At 55.3% G+C, this 22,565-nt stretch overlaps 1 protein-coding gene across 21 annotated transcripts in view; it reads right to left on the bottom strand.

Annotated features, from left to right (window-relative positions):
- Positions 1-22,565, bottom strand: part of PTPRF (protein tyrosine phosphatase receptor type F) — a 560,345-nt gene that overhangs the window by 65,470 nt on the left and 472,310 nt on the right. For 12 of the 21 annotated variants that reach the window (XM_065555287.1, XM_065555291.1, XM_065555298.1 and 9 more), the window contains 4 exons: positions 17,788-18,093; positions 14,496-14,689; positions 3,341-3,367; positions 448-565 (listed from right to left, as the gene is read on the bottom strand). In XM_065555287.1, the coding sequence (XP_065411359.1) occupies positions 448-565; positions 3,341-3,367; positions 14,496-14,689; positions 17,788-18,093 (645 nt within the window). The remainder of the gene's footprint in view (positions 1-447; positions 566-3,340; positions 3,368-14,495; positions 14,690-17,787; positions 18,094-22,565) is intronic. The other 9 variants (XM_065555294.1, XM_065555297.1, XM_065555296.1 and 6 more) reach the window with 3 other exon arrangements.

The raw sequence follows: 22,565 nt of genomic DNA, 5'->3' as shown, positions 1-22,565 counted from the left end.
ACCGTGGCTAATTCCTCCAACCGCCCCAACCAGATGTCCGTGCATCAGAAAGCTGCGTGAGGGGGACGTCAGTTCAGAGGCAGTGGGGTCTAGGACCTGGCTTTCCCTTCCCTACTCCCTGGGCTGAGGGGTACAGTAAGGCTGGAAAGTTTTTTCACAGATCTCTTCCAAAGGGCTGCTGCTTTTTCTCCCCTTTTGCCCTCTCAGTGACTGTCCATTTCCCACCTGCACCCCTGCTCTGCGTGAACCCTGCACAACTGATCCACAGGTAAAGCCTGTGCGTAAGGGATGCCGATCGCACTCTCATCCTTTGCCCCCACTGCAGAAGTACAAATCCCCATGACAATCCCCAGCCTGCCCACTCCTTCCAAACGTGCGTCCTCAGCAGTATCCGCTGTGCCGGGTCCCAGGGAATTCCATAAGCCCACCCAGCAGCACCACACTCACCCGCCCCCGTCGTAGTGACGACTTTGGGTTTGCTGCGTGCACCATCTCCTTTGGTGGTGTAGGCTGCCACGGTGACGGAATAGGTGGTTTCAGGTAGAAGGCCTCCGATGATGGTTTCCTGCGGGACCATTCATAAGGTGAGCAGAAAATAAGCAAGAAGAAACAAATATTGTTACTGCTTGGGGTGCAGGAAGGAGGGTTTCAGCCAGAAACGCACGGACGTTGGCTGGTTTCGTTTCGTGCATCACACCCCCTGCAGGTCTCTAACCTCGCGCCCGTGCGGCATTAACGGAACGATGACGACATCCGTTCCAGTAGTTCCCTTTCTCACATCTCACTTGCCACCTCTCCGACACTCAGGGTTTTGTGCCCGTATCCAAAGCGGTCACCAGACCTGTGCAAACTTGTCTAGAAACCGAGGCTGAGAGGGGATGAGGCCCACCCCTACCCCGCTCCAAGTAACTCCTCTGAGCCTTGTCCCCACTCCTGCCTCCACAGCTGCTGTTTCCAGGAAGTTTGGGTTGGAAGCTGCATTCTAGACAAAGCCCTCAGGGACAGCCAGGACCCTGCCAGCAAGCATGAGCGGATCACAACAAATCAAAGCCACCCACAAAAGCAGAAGGCCAGCTCGGGATACATCAGTGCAACCCTCTCTGGGGCTGATTTTGGAATTTGAAGCAGCCTGGAATCCTGCTGGGAACTCCTGGTAGACAACCCAGGGTGGGGGAGCCGCTGGGTTCCAGGAGAGGGGCTCGTCAGGCATTGCTGCTCTGGCCCCCCCAGGCTGAAACTCCGCTGCAGCATCATTGCCAGGGAGGGTCCATGTATACACGAGGTGGGCTTGGCCAGGGGGCAGTAACTTGGGATCACTCCAGCTCAGTCCAACAGCGGCCCCGCGGCCCAGCCAGGGAAGCGCTGTGCTGCTGGCGGTGGAGGGAAGGCCCTGCTAGCAGTGAAGAAACTGAGGCTTGGAGCGGAGGATGTGCTCAGAGCGTGTCAGCTCCTGCTGAGAGTGCCTCGCTGCCGTGCAGCACCCCCCCCCAGCCCCACCCTTCCCGGGGCACCAGGAGGGCATGAGCCCCTCAGGCACATTTTACTCAAAGAACAGAGCACGCCCACCTTCCAGCTGATGGCGCTCCACCCGCAAAGGGCCCTGGGGCTGGCAGCCAAGCAGCTCACAGACTCTACGGACAGGCTGAGGAAAATGACCCCTAGGACTTGTCTGCCACTGATGTTATGAATGGGATCTGCCTTGGTAAGCACAGGCCCCAGAAGGCAGGGAAAGGCCGTAACTCCCTGCTGAGCTCCCCGCTGGCTGTCCTGGCTAACAGGGAGTGCTGTCGCAGTGACGTCGGGCGGGGGGACCCCAGCACACACTAATGACCGCTGTAGGACAGAGTCTGACCTCTGGTGCGTTCCCTCTGCATCCCCGCTCTACAGGGGCCACGGATTTACCTCCACCAAAGCCCCTCTCCCACTTCTCGTCCATGTTGCCTATTGGACAACGTAGGGACGTTCCTGGAAAGGCAAAACCCCACTTGACTCCCCAGCTGAGCGGGGCCAGGCAGGACAGACCCCGTTCTCTGCCTTGCCACAGCCACAGGCTCAGTTGTTCAGACCCAACCATCGGCCTTCCATGCACCACGGTAAAGCCACTGGCCAGGGTTCGAGAGATGCACTACTACCGGATGGAAACAAACACAAGGAATGACAGGGGCCAGGGCGGGTGAATCATGTGCGAAGGGGCCAGGATAGGACTTGCACTGGGGGGTGGGGAGATGCGATGTCTCCTGGGACTTGTGTCTACTTTCCAGGGCTTCCTTAAAGGCCTTTCAAGGGCTCTTCTGTTTGTCCGCTCTGGAATCATTGCTGCTCTCCCATTAATTGGTCTCCCAAACACCAGACCCACCTGTGAGGGGCCTGCCCCGCCTTACTCCGCCAACGCCACCTGATTGTCATTGTGGAACCAGCAAAGCCAGAGACACAGATCAACAAGCACCAACAAGAACGACACCAAAATCAGAGCAGGAGCGAAATTCCACCTCTCCACTCCTCACCTGCGTGAGTGAGCAAGTGCACAGGAAACTGGTGCCCAGAGAGCCGCGGCGAGCACCCCACAAAGAACCTACAGACTCGGAACCTCCCACCAGGATGAATTCCTCCCAAACCCATGCAAAGAGAAATTCTCGTGCAAGAGCATGCCCCTGGGAGCGGGGGGAGGGGAAGTAAGATGGGGATGGATCAAGGAAGAGATGATTACACAATGGAAACATAGGGCTGTCATCACAAAACCACTCCTAGCAAAACTCCTCCGTTTAAACAGCGGGAGAAACGGACTGGGCCTGGAAAGCCCACAGTGGGGTGCGTAATTGAATTGCTCACTCTAAAAAGGTCATTTTCTAGTTTGTTCCTCCAAATTTATATTTCAAAATTACTTGGGAAAAATTGGATGCAACTGTAATAGGAAAACAATCACATGCAAACAGTCTCTGTTTCAGCCAAAGGTCACGGTTGAGCGTGTAGGTTATTTTTCATGACTGGGATCAATGAGGTTTAAAGATTCTCTATCTGATTTTACCATACACCTAGCTGAGCCAACCGCCGCAGAGAGTGAGGCACCTCCGGAGTCGATCACTTGAGTCTGCCTAAAATTGCATTGCAACAAGCTGGAAACACAGATTATAGAAAATGTCAATTGCTTTTCTGCATTTAGCAGCAATCTAAATGCCAATTTTCTCTGGATTTGCTGCTTGTGGAAGGCTTCACAGTGCAACTCTCCAGCCTCATTAAGGGAGTGAAAGGGATGTTTTGACAGCACTATGTCTACAAAATTCATACATCGATTTGCCAGACCCCTCTGATCCAAACGAGAACACACACGAGTGGTACTTACATGGTCGATGGAGTCCTCAGCCCTCCACTGATGGGGGAGAAAGGAAGGAGGAGAGAAAAATGAAGACAGAATTTTAAGGGAGGACTTCTAGGCGGGGTGGGGTGGCGGGGGGGGGAGGGGGGAGGAGAGAATGACAATAGCCTGGGTTAGCAGGATGGGGGATGGGTTACAACACTTACACACAAGAGGATCACTCAGCACAGGCTGTATCCAAGGACAGACGTGGGATACAGTGCAATCCCCTACATGCAGCCAGCCTGTGCAGCAGGGCTGAGAGAACACATACAAAGCAAGGCCAAAAAAAAGAACAGGAGTACTTGTGGCACCTTAGAGACTAACAAATTTATTAGAGCATAAGCTTTCGTGGACTACAGCCCACTTCTTCGGATGCATATAGAATGGAACATATATTGAGGAGATATATATACACACATACAGAGAGCATAAACAGGTGGGAGTTGTCTTACCAACTCTGAGAGGCTCTAATAAATTTGTTAGTCTCTAAGGTGCCACAAGTACTCCTGTTCTTCTTTTTGCGGATACAGACTAACACGGCTGTTACTCTAAAGCAAGGCCAAGCAGCTTCCCTCTCGTGAAGATGGAGAGGTGACCACTTGCTAACTCTGCAGACAGGGGTCTCTGGGCCCCTCCCTCTCTCCTGCCTTGCCTGCAGCTAGCCTTTTCTGCTAGCTCCACTGGTGCTAGCAATCAGGGGAGTCCTGATATAGACAAGGGCTGAACATTATAATCACTAGACCTGCTCTGGACAATGATAGCTGCCTAGAGACCTATCTTCACTAGGGCTTCCCCTATTGCCACCACCCAGGGAACTGAGAGCAGTAGCAACTGAGAGAGATTTTTGGCCCAGAACCCAATCACAGATTTGCTCTCTGCTCCAGAGTGTTGTGCATGGTGACTTTCCAGCCATTGTCTCTCACTGGAAACCAGAGCTAAATAAACCACAATAAATAACAGAGGAAGTGCTGATGTGACGTTCAAAAGGCTTCTGATACTACATCATTTGCAAGAACAAAGACAAATGCAAAGTGCTCCACTTAGGAAGGAAAAATCAATTTCACACATACAGAATGGGAAAAGACTGTCTAGGAAGGAGTACGGCAGAAAGGGATCTAGGGGTTATAGTGGACCACAAGCTAAATATGAGTCAACAGTGTGATGCTGTTGTAAAAAAAGCAAACATGATTCTGGGATGCATTAACAGGTGTGTTGTGAGCAAGACACGAGAAGTCATTCTTCCGCTCTACTCTGCTCTGGTCAGGCCTCAGCTGGAGTATTGTGTCCAGTTCTGGGCGCCGCATTTTAAAAAAGATGTGGAGAAATTGGAAAGGGTCCAAAGAAGAGCAACAAGAATGATTAAAGGTCTTGAGAACATGACCTATGAAGGAAGGCTGAAAGAACTGGGTTTGTTTAGTTTGGAAAAGAGAAGACTGAGAGGGGACATGATAGCAGTTTTCAGGTATCTAAAAGGGTGTCATAAGGAGGAGGGAGAGAACTTGTTCACCTTAGCCTCTAAGGATAAAACCAGAAACAATGGGTTTAAACTGCAGCAAGGGAGGTCTAGGTTGGACATTAGGAAAAAGTTCCTAACTGTCAGGGTGGTTAAACACTGGAACAAATTGCCTAGGGAGGTTGTGGAATCTCCGTCTCTGGAGATATTTAAGAGTAGGTTAGATAAATGTCTATCAGGGATGGTCTAGACAGTATTTGGTCCTGCCATGCGGGCAGGGGACTGGACTCGATGACCTCTCGAGGTCCCTTCCAGTCCTATAATCTATGAATCTATGAATCTATGAAAAGAAGGCAGATCTGGAAAAGGGAGTGAATAGGGAGGTGGCAAAACTTGCAGACAATACAAAATTACTCAAGATAGTTAAGTCCAAAGCAGATTGTGAAGAGCTACAAAGAGATCTCAGAAAACTGGGTGACTGGACAACAAAATGGCTGATGAAATTCAATGTTGATAAATGCAAAGTAATGCACACTGGAAAACATAATCCCAACTATGCATACAAACTGATGGGATATAAATTAGCTGTTACCGCTCAAGAAAGAAATCTTGGAGTCATTGTGATAGTTCTCTGTAAACACACGCTCAATGTGCAGCGGCAATCAAAAAATGAACAGCATGTTGGGAATCATTAGGAAAGGGATAGATAATAAGACAGAAAATAGCATATTGCCTCTATATAAATCGATGATACACCCACATCTTGAATACTGTGTACAGATCTGGTCGCCCCATCTCAAAAAAGATATATTGGAATTGGAAAAGGTACAGAGAAGGACAACAAAAATGATTAATGGGATGGAACAGCTTCCCTATGAGGAGAGATTAAAAAGACTGGGGCTGTTCAGCTTGGAAAAGAGACAACTGAGGGGGGGGGATATGATCGAGGTCTATAAAATCATTACTGGTGTGGAGAAAGTAAATAAGGAAGTGTTATTTACTCCTCCATATAGCACAAGAACTAGAGGTCACCCAATGAAATTAATAGGCAGCAGAGAACTCTTTGCCAGAGGATGTTGTGAAGGCCACGACTATAACAGGGTTCTAAAAAGAACTAGATAAATTCATGGAGGATCGGTCCATCAATGGCTGTTAGGACGGGCAGGGATGGTGTCCCTAGCCTCTGTTTGCCAGGAGCTGGGAAGGGCGACGGGGAGGGATCACTTTGTGATTCCCTGTTCTGTTCATTCCCTCTGGTGCCCCTGGCATTGGCTGCTGTCAGCAGACAGGACACTGGGCTAGATGGACCTTTGGTCTGACCCAAAATGCCCGTAGTTATGTTGTGGAGGCACTTTGGGGCGGGCTCATGCAAAGCGGAGCTGCAAGCCCCCCCCCCCCCCCCCCATACACATCGCACAAAGGAGGCCCCCAGCTCGCAGGCTGAGCAAGCCGGGAAACTAGAGCATCCAACCCGCTGAACATTGAGATGAGAAATCCTGATGTGAACATCGCCCCCTACTGTGTAACAAAAGAACGGCAAGTGGTAAATGCACATTTGGCAGGAAGAGCTCCCCACAGGCACGGCTATGAAACGTTTCCTGTAGACAGCGCCAACTGCGGCAGGCTTATCTGCCATCCTCGGGAGAGAGCGCCGATTTCTGGTAACCGCTACAAATGGACTGGAGCTTGCTAGACATCCAATGGCATCTTGGTCATTAAATCTCATTCAGGGCTAGGCTACCACCGTCCATGCTGGCAGCTAGGTTCTGGTAGGCTGCACGCAGAGGGAATGGCCACAGAGATCGTGGCAAGGTTCCTTTGGCTAAGGCAGTGCATTAAGAGACGTGAGTTATGGCGTCTGCGCAGAAGCAGCATTGTCTAGTGGTTAACGCACAGGAACTAGAGTCAGGAATCAGAGTTCTGTTCTTAGCTCTGAGGCTCATTTATGGTGAGGCCCTGGGAAAGTCACGTCACCGCTCTGTGCCTCACCCCTGGCCCCAGCGATAGGCAGGGTTCACACCCCGAAGCCCCGTTCATGTTTGCAATGGGCCTGCAGAGCTGCAGATGCCCTGGAAGAGCTAATGTTAGCAGAGCCACAAGGTACCCGAGGTGCTCTCACAGAGTGGGCCGTGTCTGAACGACGGGGGCTCTGGTAGACTGTCGGAGTATTAAAATGCATGGCACATCTTCAACGTTTTACTGTTTTAATCTCTGAATTCAGTGGGAACCAGCTATTGGCTAAACTGCTCCTCTGAATTTCTATTATATTGCACCTACAGAATGGCATTATACTGCAACTAAAATTGTGCCCATAAACCATCTTAAAAGTCTCTTTCAAGGAAGAGGTCAGGTCATCCCCAGAGATGTCCTATAAAACCAAGGTCCTGACCAAATGCCATCATTAAAGATCCTCGTTCACAAGGTCTGGGTGTTATCTCCAGTGTTCTGTCTTCAGTCCAACTCGGGTAATTACATTCTTGCTGGCTCAAATTCTACCTGTACTAACCATCCTGAGCTGGGTGAAGTGCTCTGGGTGCTGCACAGCCTTTGTAGGTCACTCCATTGGCCTACAGCTTGACTAAAATCTTTCTAGAGAAAGGATCAAAGGACCAGCAGCTTTTCCTTTCAGGAATCCACTCCTGCTCCAAGCCCTGTGCCTCTGGCAGGAGGGGAGAACACGCAGCTTATGAAGCTTGATTAAAGCACCATCCCAAATACTACTTGGGAGTTTGTCCAGGCTCCGAACGAGAAGACCTGCAGCAGCACCACCGAGCCGCCAACCCCATGCCTATGTGCTGAGCAATGGAGCAGATGCAGGTTCTGAAGGCCGGTGCCCCCACTGACCTCCTCACACCACACGGAGGGGAGTGTCATAAGCCAACCATGTACAGGCAATAGCTGCAGTCAGGAGATCTGAGGATGAATTTTTACCATGATGGAGCCATTTAAATTTACATCTTCTGCATATTGCAATTTTCTTTCAGATGAGAGTGGGGCTAGATCCTGTAGGAACATGTTTGAGACGCCACGCCTGGGCACACACTCAGTTATAAATTCAGTTTCATTACGAAAATATCACCTGCAGATAAAAACATTTCCCTCCTAAACCAGCTCAATTACCTCGTAAGTTTTTTAAGGGTGCTGCGTAGGACAAATTGAACTTGAGAACACAGAAACCTTTGCAAACGGGATTCAGACGGTGCTGCACACAGGAGGCAAGATGGCACAGGGAAGTGCTAAAGCTAACAGCCTGTATTTATGGCCGCTGCAATGCATTTACGACATTTCATTTTGCACTTCAGCACCGCGCGTCGCAGTTATGTCCCTTTCCAAGGAAACAGTTGCCTCCCCTGACCACGGCTCTGGCCCTTCTCAACTAGCTCGCCTGTGCAAGGCAGATTTCTGACCCTCTTTGTCCACTGAATGCAGTGGTGACAGTGAGATCTCCGTTACGTGCAGTGCTTGCTCAAAACTCGGGCTGGAGAGAGGCCCCTGTGGTCTAGCCCGTCGCATTACCTCCTGCTCCAGAGTTCCTCTTGGCAGATGCTTTTCGCTTTTGCCCCATTCATGAAAGCAGGGCACTGAGTCTTCCTCCCAAGCCAGCAACTAACCACAGGGGAAGGGAGGCTTCAGGAGGGGGGTCTCTGCAAATCACCCTATGGGCATAGCAGGGGGCTCAGGACAAGCCTTCTTGTTGATGCTTGTGTGGGGCGGGCGCAGGGAAATGGGGCTCGCTAATTTCCCAGGCACGCTACTCAGAGAGAACTGGTTTTCATTCCTCTGCTGTTTTCGAGAAGCTTGGCAGGACATGCCCTGAGATGGTCTGTGAATGCCGGACAGATGGACAGAGCATGGCTGACGCCCCCCCTCAGCCTCACCATGAAGATCTCCCTTGGGACTGTATGTGCTCCATGGCTGAAGCACAGAACGGAGCAGTCGAAGCAGCAGCCAGTTCTCTTCACTCCCAGCGTGGCCAGCTGGTTCCCAGAGCTGGAAGCTCTCTGGGAAAGCCCTCCTCGATTAGCAGAAGGTCAGCACACGGGGAGCATGTCTGGTGAGGGCTCATTGAGAGCAGAGGGCCAGAGACGTTGGAAGTGCCCCAGTAACACGGCTGGGCGAGCTGCTCCCTCTCTCCGTGCTGAATCTGAGCCCACAGACGGCGGCCGAGGATAAAGCAGCAAGCCGATGTCCTGTCGCCTTCTGGGGATGATCCGCGTGGTCCCACCTCGGCTCACTATGTGGATCTGCAGCGTAACGGGTCGGTTCCTGGGGTCCCGGATCCGGGAGAGGCCCACGAGCCCAGGAGGAAAGGAAGAACGGGGTTACTGCTCACGGAGCACATAGGGAGTGGAAGGTCTGCTGCCTGTGGGCAGGGTACCCCATGAATGTGGGTGGGGCTCCCCACTTGCTTTGGAAGCTAGAGTCGGTGATCTCCGGCAGTCACAGGACTCCGAACTCCACGGGGGAAGGATCACACTCTCTCAGACCGTGTGTGTGGAGACGCAGGAGCCACAGACCCAGCACAAGTGAAAAAAACTGTTCTGCTTCCAGTCACTTGCTCTCGTGGGGTCTCCCAAAGCAGCCCAGAGACGGGGAGCCTCCACTCACAAGACCGGAGCGGCGGATGAGAGCAGCCCCAGGCAAACTAGAACCCTGCCAGCATCCAGCCGTGGTTTCTCTCCTGCGCCACCAGCAGAGCCCACAAGGGAGATGCAGCCCAGCCATGCGGTTGTGCTCAGGCCAAAGTCTGCGATACCGCAGCACCTGTCGCTGTCTGCGAGGTCTTCCCCAAGGCCAGATGCTGATCTGCCTGCTGTCTGTCAGTCGGAGGCGAGGGCACTGACTAAACCTTTACTGAAATATCAAGAACTTTGATGAGAAAATCAGTCACAGCACAGCCATGGCAGAAGAGAGGCCTCGACTCCACCACAGGACCTTTCCAACAGCCAATTACAGTCCCTAGGAAGGCGGCTGGGAAAGGAAAAGAAATACTCTCCGGCACCAGGATTGCTGCTCGCTGCTGGCTTCCCGCACAGTTTCAATGGTTCTGGATCACTGCGGCTCCCTATTATCTGAATAACTCACATCTCCATTCCCCTTTCTTCTGCCTTTCGGCTCCAGCTGCTCCCTCTGGGTTTCTCAGCCTCAAACAGTGACCCATTCAGAGTCCGCTTTAGCAGCAACGTCTTATACCACCGCCAACTTTTTGGGCCGAGGGCCACATCTGGGTGGGGAAATTGTATGCAGGGCTGGAGCAAGGGGTTGGGGTGTAGGAGGGGGTGCAGTGTGCAGGAAGGGGCTCAGGGCAGAGGTTGGGATGCAGGAGGGGTGTGGGGTGTATGAGGGGGCTCAGGGCAGGGAGTTGGGGTGCAGGGTGCGGGGGGGCTCAGGGCAGGGGTTGGGGTGCAGGAGGGGTGTGGGGTGTATGAGGGGGCTCAGGGCATGGAGTTGGGGGGCAGGGTGCAGGAGGGGTGCGGGGTGTACGAGGGGGCTCAGGGCAGGGAGTTGGGGTGCAGGGTGCGGGGGGGCTCAGGGCAGGGGTTGGGGTGCAGGAGGGGTGTGGGGTGTATGAGGGGGCTCAGGGCATGGAGTTGGGGGGCAGGGTGCAGGAGGGGTGCGGGGTGTACGAGGGGGCTCAGGGCAGGGAGTTGGGGTGCAGGGTGCAGGGGGGCTCAGGGCAGGGGTTGGGGTGCGGGGGGGCTCAGGGCAGGGGTTGGGGTGCAGGAGGGATGCGAGGTGCAGGCAGGGGGCTTAGGGCAGGGAGTTGGGGGGCGGGGTGCAGGAGGGGTATGGGGTCTATGAGGGGGCTCAGGACAGGGAGTTGGGGTGCGGAGTGCAGGAGGGGGCTCAGGGCAGGGATGCGGACTGCGGGAGGGGGCTCAGGGCAGGGGTTGGGGTGCAGGAGGGGGCTCAGGGCAGGGGTTGGGGTGCAGGAGGGGGCTCAGGGCAGGGATTGGGGTGCAGGGTGCAGGAGGGGTGCGGGGTGTACGAGGGGGCTCAGGGCAGGGAGTTGGGGTGCAGGGTGGGCTCAGGGCAGGGGTTGGGGTGCAGGGGGGGCTCAGGGCAGGGGTTGGGGTGCAGGAGGGATGCGAGGTGCAGGCAGGGGGCTTAGGGCAGGGAGTTGGGGGGCGGGGTGCAGGAGGGGTATGGGGTCTATGAGGGGGCTCAGGACAGGGAGTTGGGGTGCGGAGTGCAGGAGGGGGCTCAGGGCAGGGGTTGGGGTGCAGGGTGCAGGCAGGGGCTTAGGGCAGGGAGTTGGGGGGCGGGGTGTACGAGGGGGCTCAGGACAGGGAGTTGGGGTGCAGGAGGGATGCGAGGTGCAGGTAGGGGGCTCAGGGCAGGGGTTGGGGTGCAGGAGGGATGCAGGGTGCAGGCAGGGGGGCTCAGGGCAGGGAGTTGGGGTGCAGGAGGGATGCAGGGTGCAGGCAGGGGGCTCAGGGCAGGGGTTGGGGTGCAGGAGGGGGCTCAGGGCAGGGGTGCGGACTGCGGGAGGGGGCTCAGGGCAGGGGTTGGGGTGCAGGAGGGGGCTCAGGGCAGGGGTTGGGGTGCAGGGTGCAGGCAGGGGGCTTAGGGCAGAGAGTTGGGGGCGGGGTGCAGGAGGGGTATGGGGTCTATGAGGGGGCTCAGGACAGGGAGTTGGGGTGCGGAGTGCAGGAGGGGGCTCAGGGCAGGGGTGCAGACTGCGGGAGGGGGCTCAGGGCAGGGGTTGGGATGCAGGAGGGGTGCGGGGTGTACGAGGGGGCTCAGGGCAGGGGTTGGGGTGCAGGAGGGGGCTCAGGACAGGGGTTGGGGTGCAGGGTGCAGGCAGGGGGCTTAGGGCAGGGAGTTGGGGGGCGGGGTGTACGAGGGGGCTCAGGACAGGGAGTTGGGGTGCAGGAGGGATGCGAGGTGCAGGCAGGGGGCTCAGGGCAGGGAGTTGGGGGGCCGGGTGCAGGAGGGGTTCGAGCTCCGGCCCGGCGCCGCTTACCTCAAGCGGCTCCGGGATGGCAGTGGCGCGCACCAGGGCCAGGGCATTGAGTTGGGGCGCCTGCCCTGTCCCTGTGCCGCTCCAGGAAGCGCTGTGGCCCCTGGGGGAGGGGGGACGGAGGGCTCAGTGTGCGCTGCCCTTGCCACGCCTGCAGGTACCTCCCCCGAAGCTCCCATTGGCCGCGGTTCCCCATTCCCGGCCAATGGGAGCTGCGGGGGGCGGTGCCTGGAGGCAAGGGCAACGCACATGGAGCCCTGTGCCCCCCCGCCCGGGGGCCGCTTCTGAGAGCGGCGCCGGGTCCATGGCGCCACGTTGGGCAATCCCGCAGGCCGTAGTTTGCCCACCCCTGGGGTAGACTGTGCCCACTCACAATCAGCAGATCATCCAGGAGGGGCCCTGTCCACATGCCCGGAAATAAATTTCCTCTCTGACCCCAGATATGCAATCAGTTTAATTCTCTTCTTAATTCTCTTCTTGTTCCTGTCCACCTGGAAAAGCCTGACATTTCTGCACAAGCAGTGATCAGTAGCTCCTCCTTGCTGGCGCTGGGAAAGTTCTCTCCTAATCACTCACAGAAGACGTCTCCTTGCAAAGTTATCAGCTCATCTCTGCAGCCACCTGGTTCCTGAAAAGCAATACTCCTCATGACAATTACCAGCTTGCCTTAGCTTCCCTTCTAATTTCACTCCATGGGACTTCCCTGAAATGGAGGGGACTGGCATGATCTGTAGCTTGGAGAAGTACCTAGGAGACTCCACAGCTAGCAATGAACTTTCCACATAATGCCAAAGACTGACAAGTGCTCCACAGGGCCAAAAAACCCTGCAACTTGCTTGCTTGACCACAACTTGTGTGTGAAAAACAAACAAACCAAAAAACTTGGGACAAACCAACACCGTCCCTGGATGCCCAAGGCCTAATATGGGTAAGTCTTTCAGCAAGACAAGATGACAGTTAATTAACGAGGACTACCTACCCCCTTTGTACATCTTTGGCTACGGAACAGCTGCTGAGGTGCTGTGAAATACCGACATGGTCTCAGACACACACACAGCAGGGCTTACCCTCCTACAGGGGCACGGACACATCCCTGCAAAAAGGAGCTTAGGGAACGTTTGACAGGAGTTGGATACACATCGGAAAGTGGAATCTACCCTCATTGAAGTGAGCTCGCAGGGGGCTCCAGAGACCAGAGCTGCTCTCTCTAAACTGCCCATTGTCCAGGAAATGAGCCAGAAATGAAAATGAGATTGACCGGCTGAAGAGGAAAGGTTCTGAAGGCAACTACACGAGCAGTAGTGCTTGTTTTGGCCTAACACTGGGATTAACCCATTAGCCCCGAACGAAACAGGCAGGCGATAAACTGGTCAAGCTACAGCCTGAAGATGACGCTCTGGTGGGAAAGGAAAAGGCCATTAGGTGGCTTTTCTACTTATTCAAATCAAGAAGCATGTGAAACCCCAGCGACTTCCTCAGCCCTTCAGTGAGCTCTCAGCCCATTTCCTCTCCTCTACCTTGTCCTTCTCCACACTGCTGCTGGGTTTAATCCTTCAGAGTCTGAGTGGGGAAAACCTGCTCTGAGCACTGTGCTCCCTGCTGAGAAACGGGTAAGTGATTCAGAGCTGCATTCAGGAGATGGATCAATTAATGGCTGCAGCTCTCCAGTGTTTATACTGGGTTTGATTCAAGCCGGCGAGGTCTGAATCGGCCACTTGTCACTTGCAGCAGGGGATGTGTACTTCATTTGTGCAATTCTCTTGGCAGAGAATGGCCCAGGTCCATCCCGTGCAGGGCTCGGGGCTCTCCTCAGGCGAGGCTCGGAAGACGTCTCTGGCCCCAGGAAAGTTCCTCCCAGGGAGGGGCGATTGCTTTTTCTTGTGCTGGAAGTCTAGAGTGACCAGAGCGAGGGCCGGCACATGGAATACACTGCAGGAGTCGAGGCGCACCATGCAGCCTCCTGGCAGCCCAAAGCATGGAGTGAGAGTGAATGCAGCGAGGGAAATCCATTCCCAAGGTCCGCCTCACCTCTTCACTCCTGCCCAGCCCTCTCAGACCTGCCTGCTCTGTCTACCTTTGTGTTTCCAAAGGTAAATCTAGGTTGAGTCTCACCTGACCAAAGCAGAGCTGTAAATGGGCATGGCTGGCAACGGGGAATTTCATGGCTCTCGGCGCAATGTGCAAATAGGCGGGGCTGGGTTTGATGCTGGGCAAACATGAAGCAAGTCCTGCCTAGGGAGCTGTACCTTAAGGTGGCTCTGCCCCTTGCTGAACACTGGCAATGCAGAAGGCAGCAGACAGGAAAGACTTATTTAAAGCTCTCTGAAGGGTCACTCCCTGCTTGGCAAGGTGCAGACACTACGTGCCAGCTCCCCACGTCCCTCTCACAGGCAGGGATGGGGCTACAAGGAACCAAATCCCTGCCAGCTGAGCTCTCCCCCAGAACCTCAGGGGAGCCGCGGGGTGGAAGGGAGGCGGACAGTGCAATCATCCTCTCATTGACCTCGTCACCAGCCCACGAGCCCAGCAAACCCCTGTTCCAAAGGGGGCAGCCACAAGTCTCCTCCAGGAATCAGCTTGGTCTGTCCCTGGGTCTAGCCAGTGACTTAGTGGCCTCTGGCTGTGTCCTGTGTCCTGCACATCACAGTGTACATCTGGTGTTTGCGCAGACAGAGCAATAGTGACTGTCCCATGCCCACCAGCCCGCGGTCCCCATGCTGTACCTGGGCCTCTGCTAACATGACATCTTTGATAACAGGCTGCCCTCGCGGTTCATTGTTTTCCAGCTTCACATAAGTGACCTGGTATCCCCGGATCTGTCCATGCTGCTTGTTGGAGAGCGGCAGTTTCCAGCTGACCCGGATGGCTGTTGAATTCACAGACTCCACCTCCACCTTTCGTGGTGGGGCGCTGGGCACTAGAACACACATTGGACAGACAGTGTTAACGGCACAGGTCACACCACTCCCACCACCACGGGACTTTCATTCCCCCGCCTCCTCTCAAACCTGGCCCCACACACCTCCCTGCACCCGGATCTCCCTGGTGTCCAGACAGAGCCCTACTGTCCCCATGGGAATGGGTCGGGCTGGGAGCTACAGGAGCACACCTTGCCTATGGCTCCAGGATGCCACCTGCACTCTGCTGTTTACTTTCCCCTGGGCGGGCGCCCTGCTCAAATATAGACACGCCGCTCTAGGCAGATGTAACACGGGCCCTGAAACTGACACACGTCCCCACATGCCCCACCGCCGCCCAGATCCCACACGGACACTGCCAGAATAACAAAAGGTTAATGGGAAGGGAAAAGAGCAACCCAGAGTACAGAGAGAGCAGTCACTGAGTCCGGCCAGAGAGAGGGGCCTGGGGGCCTGCACTTCATGCCTGGCTTGATGAATGCTTTCGGAGAATAAAATGAAAACGTATGGCGCCCTGAAAATATCAATTTCCTTGCCAGGTGAGGCACGTTTCAAGGTATATTTACACCCTGTCTGCCTTTGGAAACATGACATCCTTCTGCCTTTTTGCTCCCGCGCTGACTGAATGCTGTCAGTGCTGAAAAAGCCGCCTCTCCCTTGCTCTGGGAAAGCTCCCTCGGGCTGAAGCAGCTGGGAACAGAGTCACATCCCTTTGGAGGGTATCGCCGCCATGCGAGCGCCGAGGAGCTGGTTGCAGGACACAGCTCATGTCCTTTGTCCCACTGCTGAGCGGCCCCCACCCACTCTTCCTTCCCCGGGAAGGATCCAGGCCTGTAAAAGGCCCATATGCCCCAACTCCCAGCACAGCAAGAAATCATCCCAATTAGGTAATTAGGGATGGATAGCTGACATGCAGAAATAATGAATGTTGCTATTCCAACCAACTAGACGGGAAGAAACAGCTACCCAGCAGGAAAGCACGACTTTGAAGCCTCCGGGCAATTCATTCTTTTCCCCAGATGTCTCTCTTAATTGTAGATAATTAAATAAAACGGAGAAGGGAAGGAGTGGGCATTTCAACACTGCTAGGCCAGCGGAGGTGTCAGAGTGCAGGGGGCTGTGGCCAAGTGGTTACCACCACAAGCCTGGTGCACCCTGCGTTGTCATCCAACCCACTCAGTGACCGCGGGCGAGTCCCACGGCTTCCTCCCCCGGGCGAGTGAGCCGAACCCCAGCTGGGAACCGGGGCGAAAGGCAAGATGCTCCTGATCTGAGCTCGCTGGGTAACAGAACCTCAGCCCTGGCCGCAGCAGGAGCAGCTCCTGGGCCGGGGGACACGAAGGTGAAGACGCTTGTGCAGCGTTTGCTAGGAATCCGGTCCTGGGGGGACTGGGCGGGTTCCCCCATTCGGGGACTCTGCTGTGCTGCCCGTGCCAGCGATGTGAGCAAGGGATGGGTCTGAGATCGGAGAGGGAAAGTTCAGTTTGTTCTCATCTCACTCAGGGTTCTGCATTTCACATTCCTTCCTTGGGGACATCTCCTGAGCATCAGCATGTTGGAGGAATCTGAAATCATTTCTGACAGCTGAACTGGGATGTCCAAGCACGGTGCCCTAAAACTAACTAGGAGAGCTTGTTGTGACATTTCTAGGGTAGCAGCTTCCCTTGGGCTGCGACTCGGCTGGATGAGAATTGAAGCAAACAATACAGGCAGCAGTACACACAGATGTATTCATCAAGCCAGGCAAACAGTCAATGAACATTTCCATACACCACATCCCACAGCTGAAGAGGCACAAGGGACAGTGGCAGCACATTTAGTGAAACTGCAAAATGTCTGGTCTCAATTTGTGAAGCTGGCTGGGCAATGCGGAGATACTTCTCCATTCGCCTCTCTGCCGCTTCCCTCCCACTGTCATGCACAGCCTCTGAGGTCAGCATAAACCACGGAAGTGCCTCCTGTCACGCCGAGCACTGGCACTTTCCGAGGGAATGGCTTAAGCCCTGCTGACATAACTGACAGACTTGCTAATGCAATGCAATTTCTGTTTAAGGCCGTCCCAGCCAGGAACGCATTCTGGACATGGGATAGTCTGGTGCTGGAGAGGAAGAACAGATTTACGTAAGCTGTGGCCTGCCTGGGAGCCAGGGTGGAAAGCAGCTTTCCAACAATATCCATGAGCCTCGAATGGACTTTGTTTCCTCTCTCTGATTTTCTGCATTTCTAGCCAACAAGCAAACTTTAAATCCTGATCCTACAATGCAGGAGAGAACAGCCACTGCCAGGGGGCCCACCACACTCTACAGCCTTTGGTGGGGGAGGAGGGCGAGGGGGCCCACCCTACAGCCTTTGGTGGGGGAGGAGGGCGAGGGGGCCCACCCTACAGCCTTTGCCAGGAGAGGGGGGCCCCACCCTACAACCTTTGCCGGGGGCGGGGGGCCCACCCTACAGCCTTTGCCGGGGGGCCCACCCTACAGCCTTTGCCAGGAGAGGGGGGCCCCACCCTACAACCTTTGCCAGGAGAGGGGGGCCCCACCCTACAGCCTTTGCCAGGAGAGGGGGGCCCCACCCTACAGCCTTTGCCGGGGGGGGGGGGGCGCCCTACAGCCTTTGCCGGGGCTGGGGGGGCGCCCTACAGCCTTTGCCAGAAGAGGGGGGCGCCCTACAGTGCTTCCATTACAGGAGAAGCCTGAGCAGGGGAGCTGCGCTCTGAGTGCCAGGCAAGTGGCCTCCTCACTTACCTGGCAGGCCCAGGATTGTGTGTGTGTGTGTGGGGTCAAACGGGAGACATGCGATGGGCCAGCTGCACCACTGGCATCCAGGACTCTGCCTATCCCGTCACCTGGCGCCTGCCCTGAGCTCCCCGCGCAAGGCACAGAAAGGCCAGCACAAAGGCCAGCAGCAGGATGGGGCACGTGGCAGAGGCTGCCAGGCTGGCGCCTGGTGTGAGAGAAGGAGCGTTGGTCCCGCTATGGCCGGCCAGCAGCGAGCACGTTCCGGGCACTGGGCACAGGCTGAGGAGTGCTAGGCAGAACAGCAAGGAAGGGTCCTGATACCTGCAGGGAAGTGGCTGAAGGAGCAGCTCAGTGACACCTACCGTCCTCATCAGTGCGCACGTGCACCGGGGAGCTCTCTGGTCCAGGCCCCACATCTGTGTGGGCCCGTACCCACACCTTGTACTCTGTCCATTTCTCCAGGTCCTTGATCTCCCAGCTGGAGCGCTCCCGTCCAATTCCATCCACTACGTGCTTGGCGCCGTCCTCTGCGTCCACCGCCTGGTAGGCAATGGAGTACTGCGTGATGACCCCATTGCGGCTCTGAGCAGGCGGTGGCACCCAACTTACCCGGATGGTAGTGGAGCTGGTGCTTACACACTCGACTTCTTGGGGTGGGGCAGAAGGGGCTAGGGATAGTGGGGAGATGAAGGGAAATGAGCGGAAGGAAAAACAAAATGTAGAGGGAACTCTTACCCAGCCAACTGAGCACTGAAGTAGCAATGAAATACAGCCGAGAGCTTTGTAGACTCTCCCACTCCTTCTTTAGAAGTCGTTTGGGGCAGTCTGTATCTGAATATCTGACGGGCAGCATTGCAACACAGTACTGCCTCCCCCGCTGCCTGGGGCTTCATGCCGTGACAGCGTTCAACAGCATGGAGAGGGGGAGAGAGAGACATGGGGCCAGGGAGAAGAGAGATGTTTTCAACTGAGATGTGAAACAAACAGAGCTGAAGAGGCACCAAAATCCCAGAAGGCTGAAGCGACAGAAGAGGGGGCTCTTGCAGCAGAAGTGGGGACACTGAGCGAAGGGCAGAGAGGAGCCTGGGGCTAGCTGAGGGCAGACCCAGCAGGAGAACAGAGAGAAGACGCGTGGAAGACTGGCTAGAACAAAATCCAGAGAGGGAACTGGGCACTGTATCCTGAACCGGGACAGGAGCCTGTGGAGCTTTTGAGGCTGGCAGGGATGTGGCTGTGCTTGTCGTGTGAGAAGGGACGTCTGGAAGTGGGCCCAGCCTGTTCATTACCTGTCAATGGGCTTCAGACCCCACCCCACCCCAGCCTCACCCCCAGCCTGTGGGGGGGAGGGAAGGGCAGGCAAGGTTTCGCTTCGAAGTGGACGTGAAAATCATCTGCCTCTAACAGTAAGTTCTGAGCCACGCCAGCAGGAACGATAGCTCTGGGCTGGGGACAGAAGATGGTGGGTGGCCTGTTCTGAAGGTGACTAGTACACAGGTGCCACCCAGCCCACCACTCCTGGCCCTGCTGGGAACGAGGAAGGAAGAGAATATGGGGCAGGAGGGGAATTAGCAAAGGACAACGACCTGCAGGAGGTGCTGACAGGTTACCCGCAGCCTGCAGTGAGAACAGCCCCCCCCTGCAGTGCTCAGGAACTGAAGGAACCGCACACACAGCTGAGTATCAACAGCCCAGACGACAGTCAGAGGGAGGACAGAGAAGGCAGAGGGAGAGAATGGAGTCTCAGGGGACACCTCAGAGGCGGTGCCTGTGAAGTGAGGAGCCATGAGGCTCCGGGAAGCCCTTCCCTTCCACCACCAGCTGTAAAGGTCAAGCAGGCAGGCCAGCATTCGCTCGGCCATTTGCTCTGCACAGCGTCTCCCGGGACCTAACACGAGGAGCTGCTGTAATAAGGGCCCTCGCTGCAAGGCAGCACAGGTAGGCGTCTCGCCGGCCTTTCCATCCTGCCTGTTGGCTGGGTAAGAGTCACACAGACAATGTGCAAAACACACAAGCAGTCGCTTAATGCTTAAGGGAAATAAAATAAAAAGCAGTAACATAAGCAGGGTCAACTTAAACCACCCCCGGCATGGAAATGTCCATCCCCTGTGCTGGGCAGGCCGCAGGCCCGGCTCACACACACCCACACACACACCCACACACACCCATGCACTCACCACTCCCCGCAGACACGCCACTGCCTCCACTTCACAGCAGGTGGAGGGCCAGGAGACTGCGTACTGCTGCCCGGCTTTGGGCACGAGTGGGCCTGTGCCCCTACCCAGCTCAGAGGCTCCTTACCAGGGGAAAATCTGCCCCAAGCACCCTGGCAAATCTGGAGGGAGAGCAGCTTGAATTGGGGAGGGTGAGGAGATCTGTGGGTCCTTACTCCATCCGCCTCCCACACCTGCTTGGGGGACCATCAGCCCCTTTAAATTCCAGATCCCTTTGCAGAACCCCAGCAGGTGAATTTAAACTAGTTTCCTAACCAGTCTCTCACCAAGCACAGGGTGGGCCGCGCCCCGGCTTCTGCAGACACTTTGTGCTCCCACCGCCAGGGCCGTCTCAGATTGGCAGGCGACTCGTTGCTCTTCACCGGCACACAGACTACTTCCAAAACAGGTCCCCCTGCAGGATCCAACATTTCCCCACCCCACGTCCCCTGCCAGGCACAGCTCAGGGGTTCCTCTGCTAAATTATACCCCATGTCTGGTGCGGCTGTATTGTCCTGCAAGACTGTATTGATTGCTGTGAAGTGTCCGAGCAAAACTCAACTCAACCAAGCACTTCGGAATGGAAAACTCTTTGCCCAGACACTTCAGGAGCTGAGGGTCCTATCTGTGCTGCTGGAGTCTACGTTAAGAGGCTGCACATCCTCCTCTGTTTCCTGTGTGGACATGTATAGCTGCGGAAGGTGACCCCTGGCCCCAGCCCCTGGTCTGTCAATGAATGCTGGTTCCCTCTCTGCAGAGCACTCCGGTTTTCAGAGCCTTCCCGGCAGGGGAAAGCCCAGCTAGCAACCCATAACGGTCTCGCCATATTTGGGGTCGGGAAGGAATTTTCCCCCAGGGCAGATAGGCAGAGGCCCTGGAGGTTTTTCGCCTTCCTCCGCAGCATGGGGCAGGGGTCGCTAGCTGGAGGATTCTCTGCGACTTGAAGTCTTTAAATCATGATTTGGGGACTTCAACCGCTGAGTCAAGGGAGAGAATTATTCCAGGAGTGGGTGGGTCAGCTTTTGTGGCCTGCATCATGCGGGAGGTCAGACTAGATGATCATAATGGTCCCTTCTGACCTTAAAGTCTATGAGCCTATGAGGACTGGCCTCTTGCTTGTCAGTGCCAGGAATATCACCTGAAACAGGCTCTTCAGACCGTACACGTCTGACTGCTTCTGCTTGCTGTTCTCTGCCATCTAAACGCCTTTTCCAGGGCAACCAGATGGAACGGCAGAGGGGACAATCACTTGAAGTGCAGACGAACAATACCCATTTTACGGTGAGAGGGAACCTATCTGACCTGCACAGCAGGCCAGAGAATTTCACCCAGTGATTCCAGCATCAAGCCCATAACGTCAGGCTGGGCTAGAGCAGGGCTTTTAGACGGATGTCCACTGCTGACTTAAAGACTCCACGTGACAGAGAATCCACTACACCCCTACGTTGTCTAGACCTCAGTTGCCCTTGGGGCTCTTCTCTGAGCCCTTTTCAATTTGTCAGCACCCTTCTTGTGGTGTGGACACCCGACCTGGGTAACTTTGCTGTCTCTGTTAAGAAAGCCAAATCTCTAAGAGGGTGACTTTGGAAGTGCTGGTGAGTGGACGGTGTGTGCAGAGTAGGTTAGGAGCCCAGAGAGCAGGTAGGGGTCTGCTCCTCCCTGAGGAGTCTGTCTCCAAGGAGTGGCTTCTCCTAGTCTGACAATGGCAGGGCTCCTCAGGGCCTGTCTACACACGGAGTGCTCTTGATGAACGGACTGTGTGGGGACAGAATGCCTTGCTCCTCATTAGCTAAATCCCATCGACACAGCACTTGGGGCCTGCGTCCGTTGCCTGTTTGCCTTTGTTAGCTGAGGGGCGGAAGAGGTGTCCAACCCTTTGTCCAGCAATGAGAGTGGCATCAAAACCAGCAAAAAAATAAAATGACAAATCCCCATATTCAGAGCACGTTCTCCAGCGTTCAAATATTTATAACGGCTTGAGTTGAGCTTCTCTCTATATTTTATGTCCAATCTATTGCTCAGGCACTAAGATTCCATTAGCCGGAGCGCTAGTTTAACTGGGCTGCTGGGATCCTGGTGATTGATATGCTAATGGGGAGAAGGGAAAAACAGGGCTGCAGCCTTTTCCTTGAAGGGAAGGTCATTCTAATCATGAGTGGCACTGCTGCCCTCCTGCTCTGATGGCCACCTCAGCAGGAACAGGAGACGCTCTCCATGCAGAGAAAGCCGGCTGCCTTCACCAACTGCTCACCCCACATGGTCACCAAATCCCAGACAGATGCTCCTTCCGCCCCTTTCAATGCTCTTTGCATGATAGCAAGCCCAGAACTGGTTAGTGAAAACGAGAGCTTATCGGAGAGCCCTTTCATAGCCCTAATCTGCTTATGGGCAGCACTTTGAGCTGCCAATCACAGCCAAGTGAATTCTGCTCTGCGATCACATGGGGCAGGGAGCGGAGGAAAGGGATAGTGCCAGGATCACCTCAGAATCTGGCCTCTTGATTAACTTCCCTGCTGCTTGTGGTTGTTTCCCTCGTGCCTGCAGTCCCCGGAGCAGCCGCCTCATTCACTCACACACAAGCCCCACGCCTACGCCTGGTCTCCCAGCCGCCAGTCAGCACAGGGGAGCCCTGCCTTGCAAACGTATCTAACGCAGTCCTGCGCCTGGCACCCTGCGCAGACAGGCAGCCGGGGAGGTGGTTGGGAAGGGGAGGGGGAGGAATGAGAGTGTCCCATGGCCAGGGAGACAGGCGCTCTCAAGCTGCCAGAGTCTAGCACAGTCTGAGCCTGGCCTGCCCATCTGAATGGCATGACGGCATGTAAGTAAACTCACAGAGACGCATGACCCTGCCCCGTAGCCTCTCCCAGGCACTTTGCCAGCCCACCTTCCTCCCTCCTCAGTGTCTCTGTGAGTCTACCTGCGGGGAAGGA

The sequence above is a fragment of the Chrysemys picta genome, chromosome 8 (assembly GCF_011386835.1).
Source record: "Chrysemys picta bellii isolate R12L10 chromosome 8, ASM1138683v2, whole genome shotgun sequence".
In the NCBI taxonomy this organism is placed as follows: Eukaryota; Metazoa; Chordata; order Testudines; family Emydidae; genus Chrysemys; species Chrysemys picta.
This window is presented reverse-complemented; position numbering and strand designations above follow the sequence as displayed.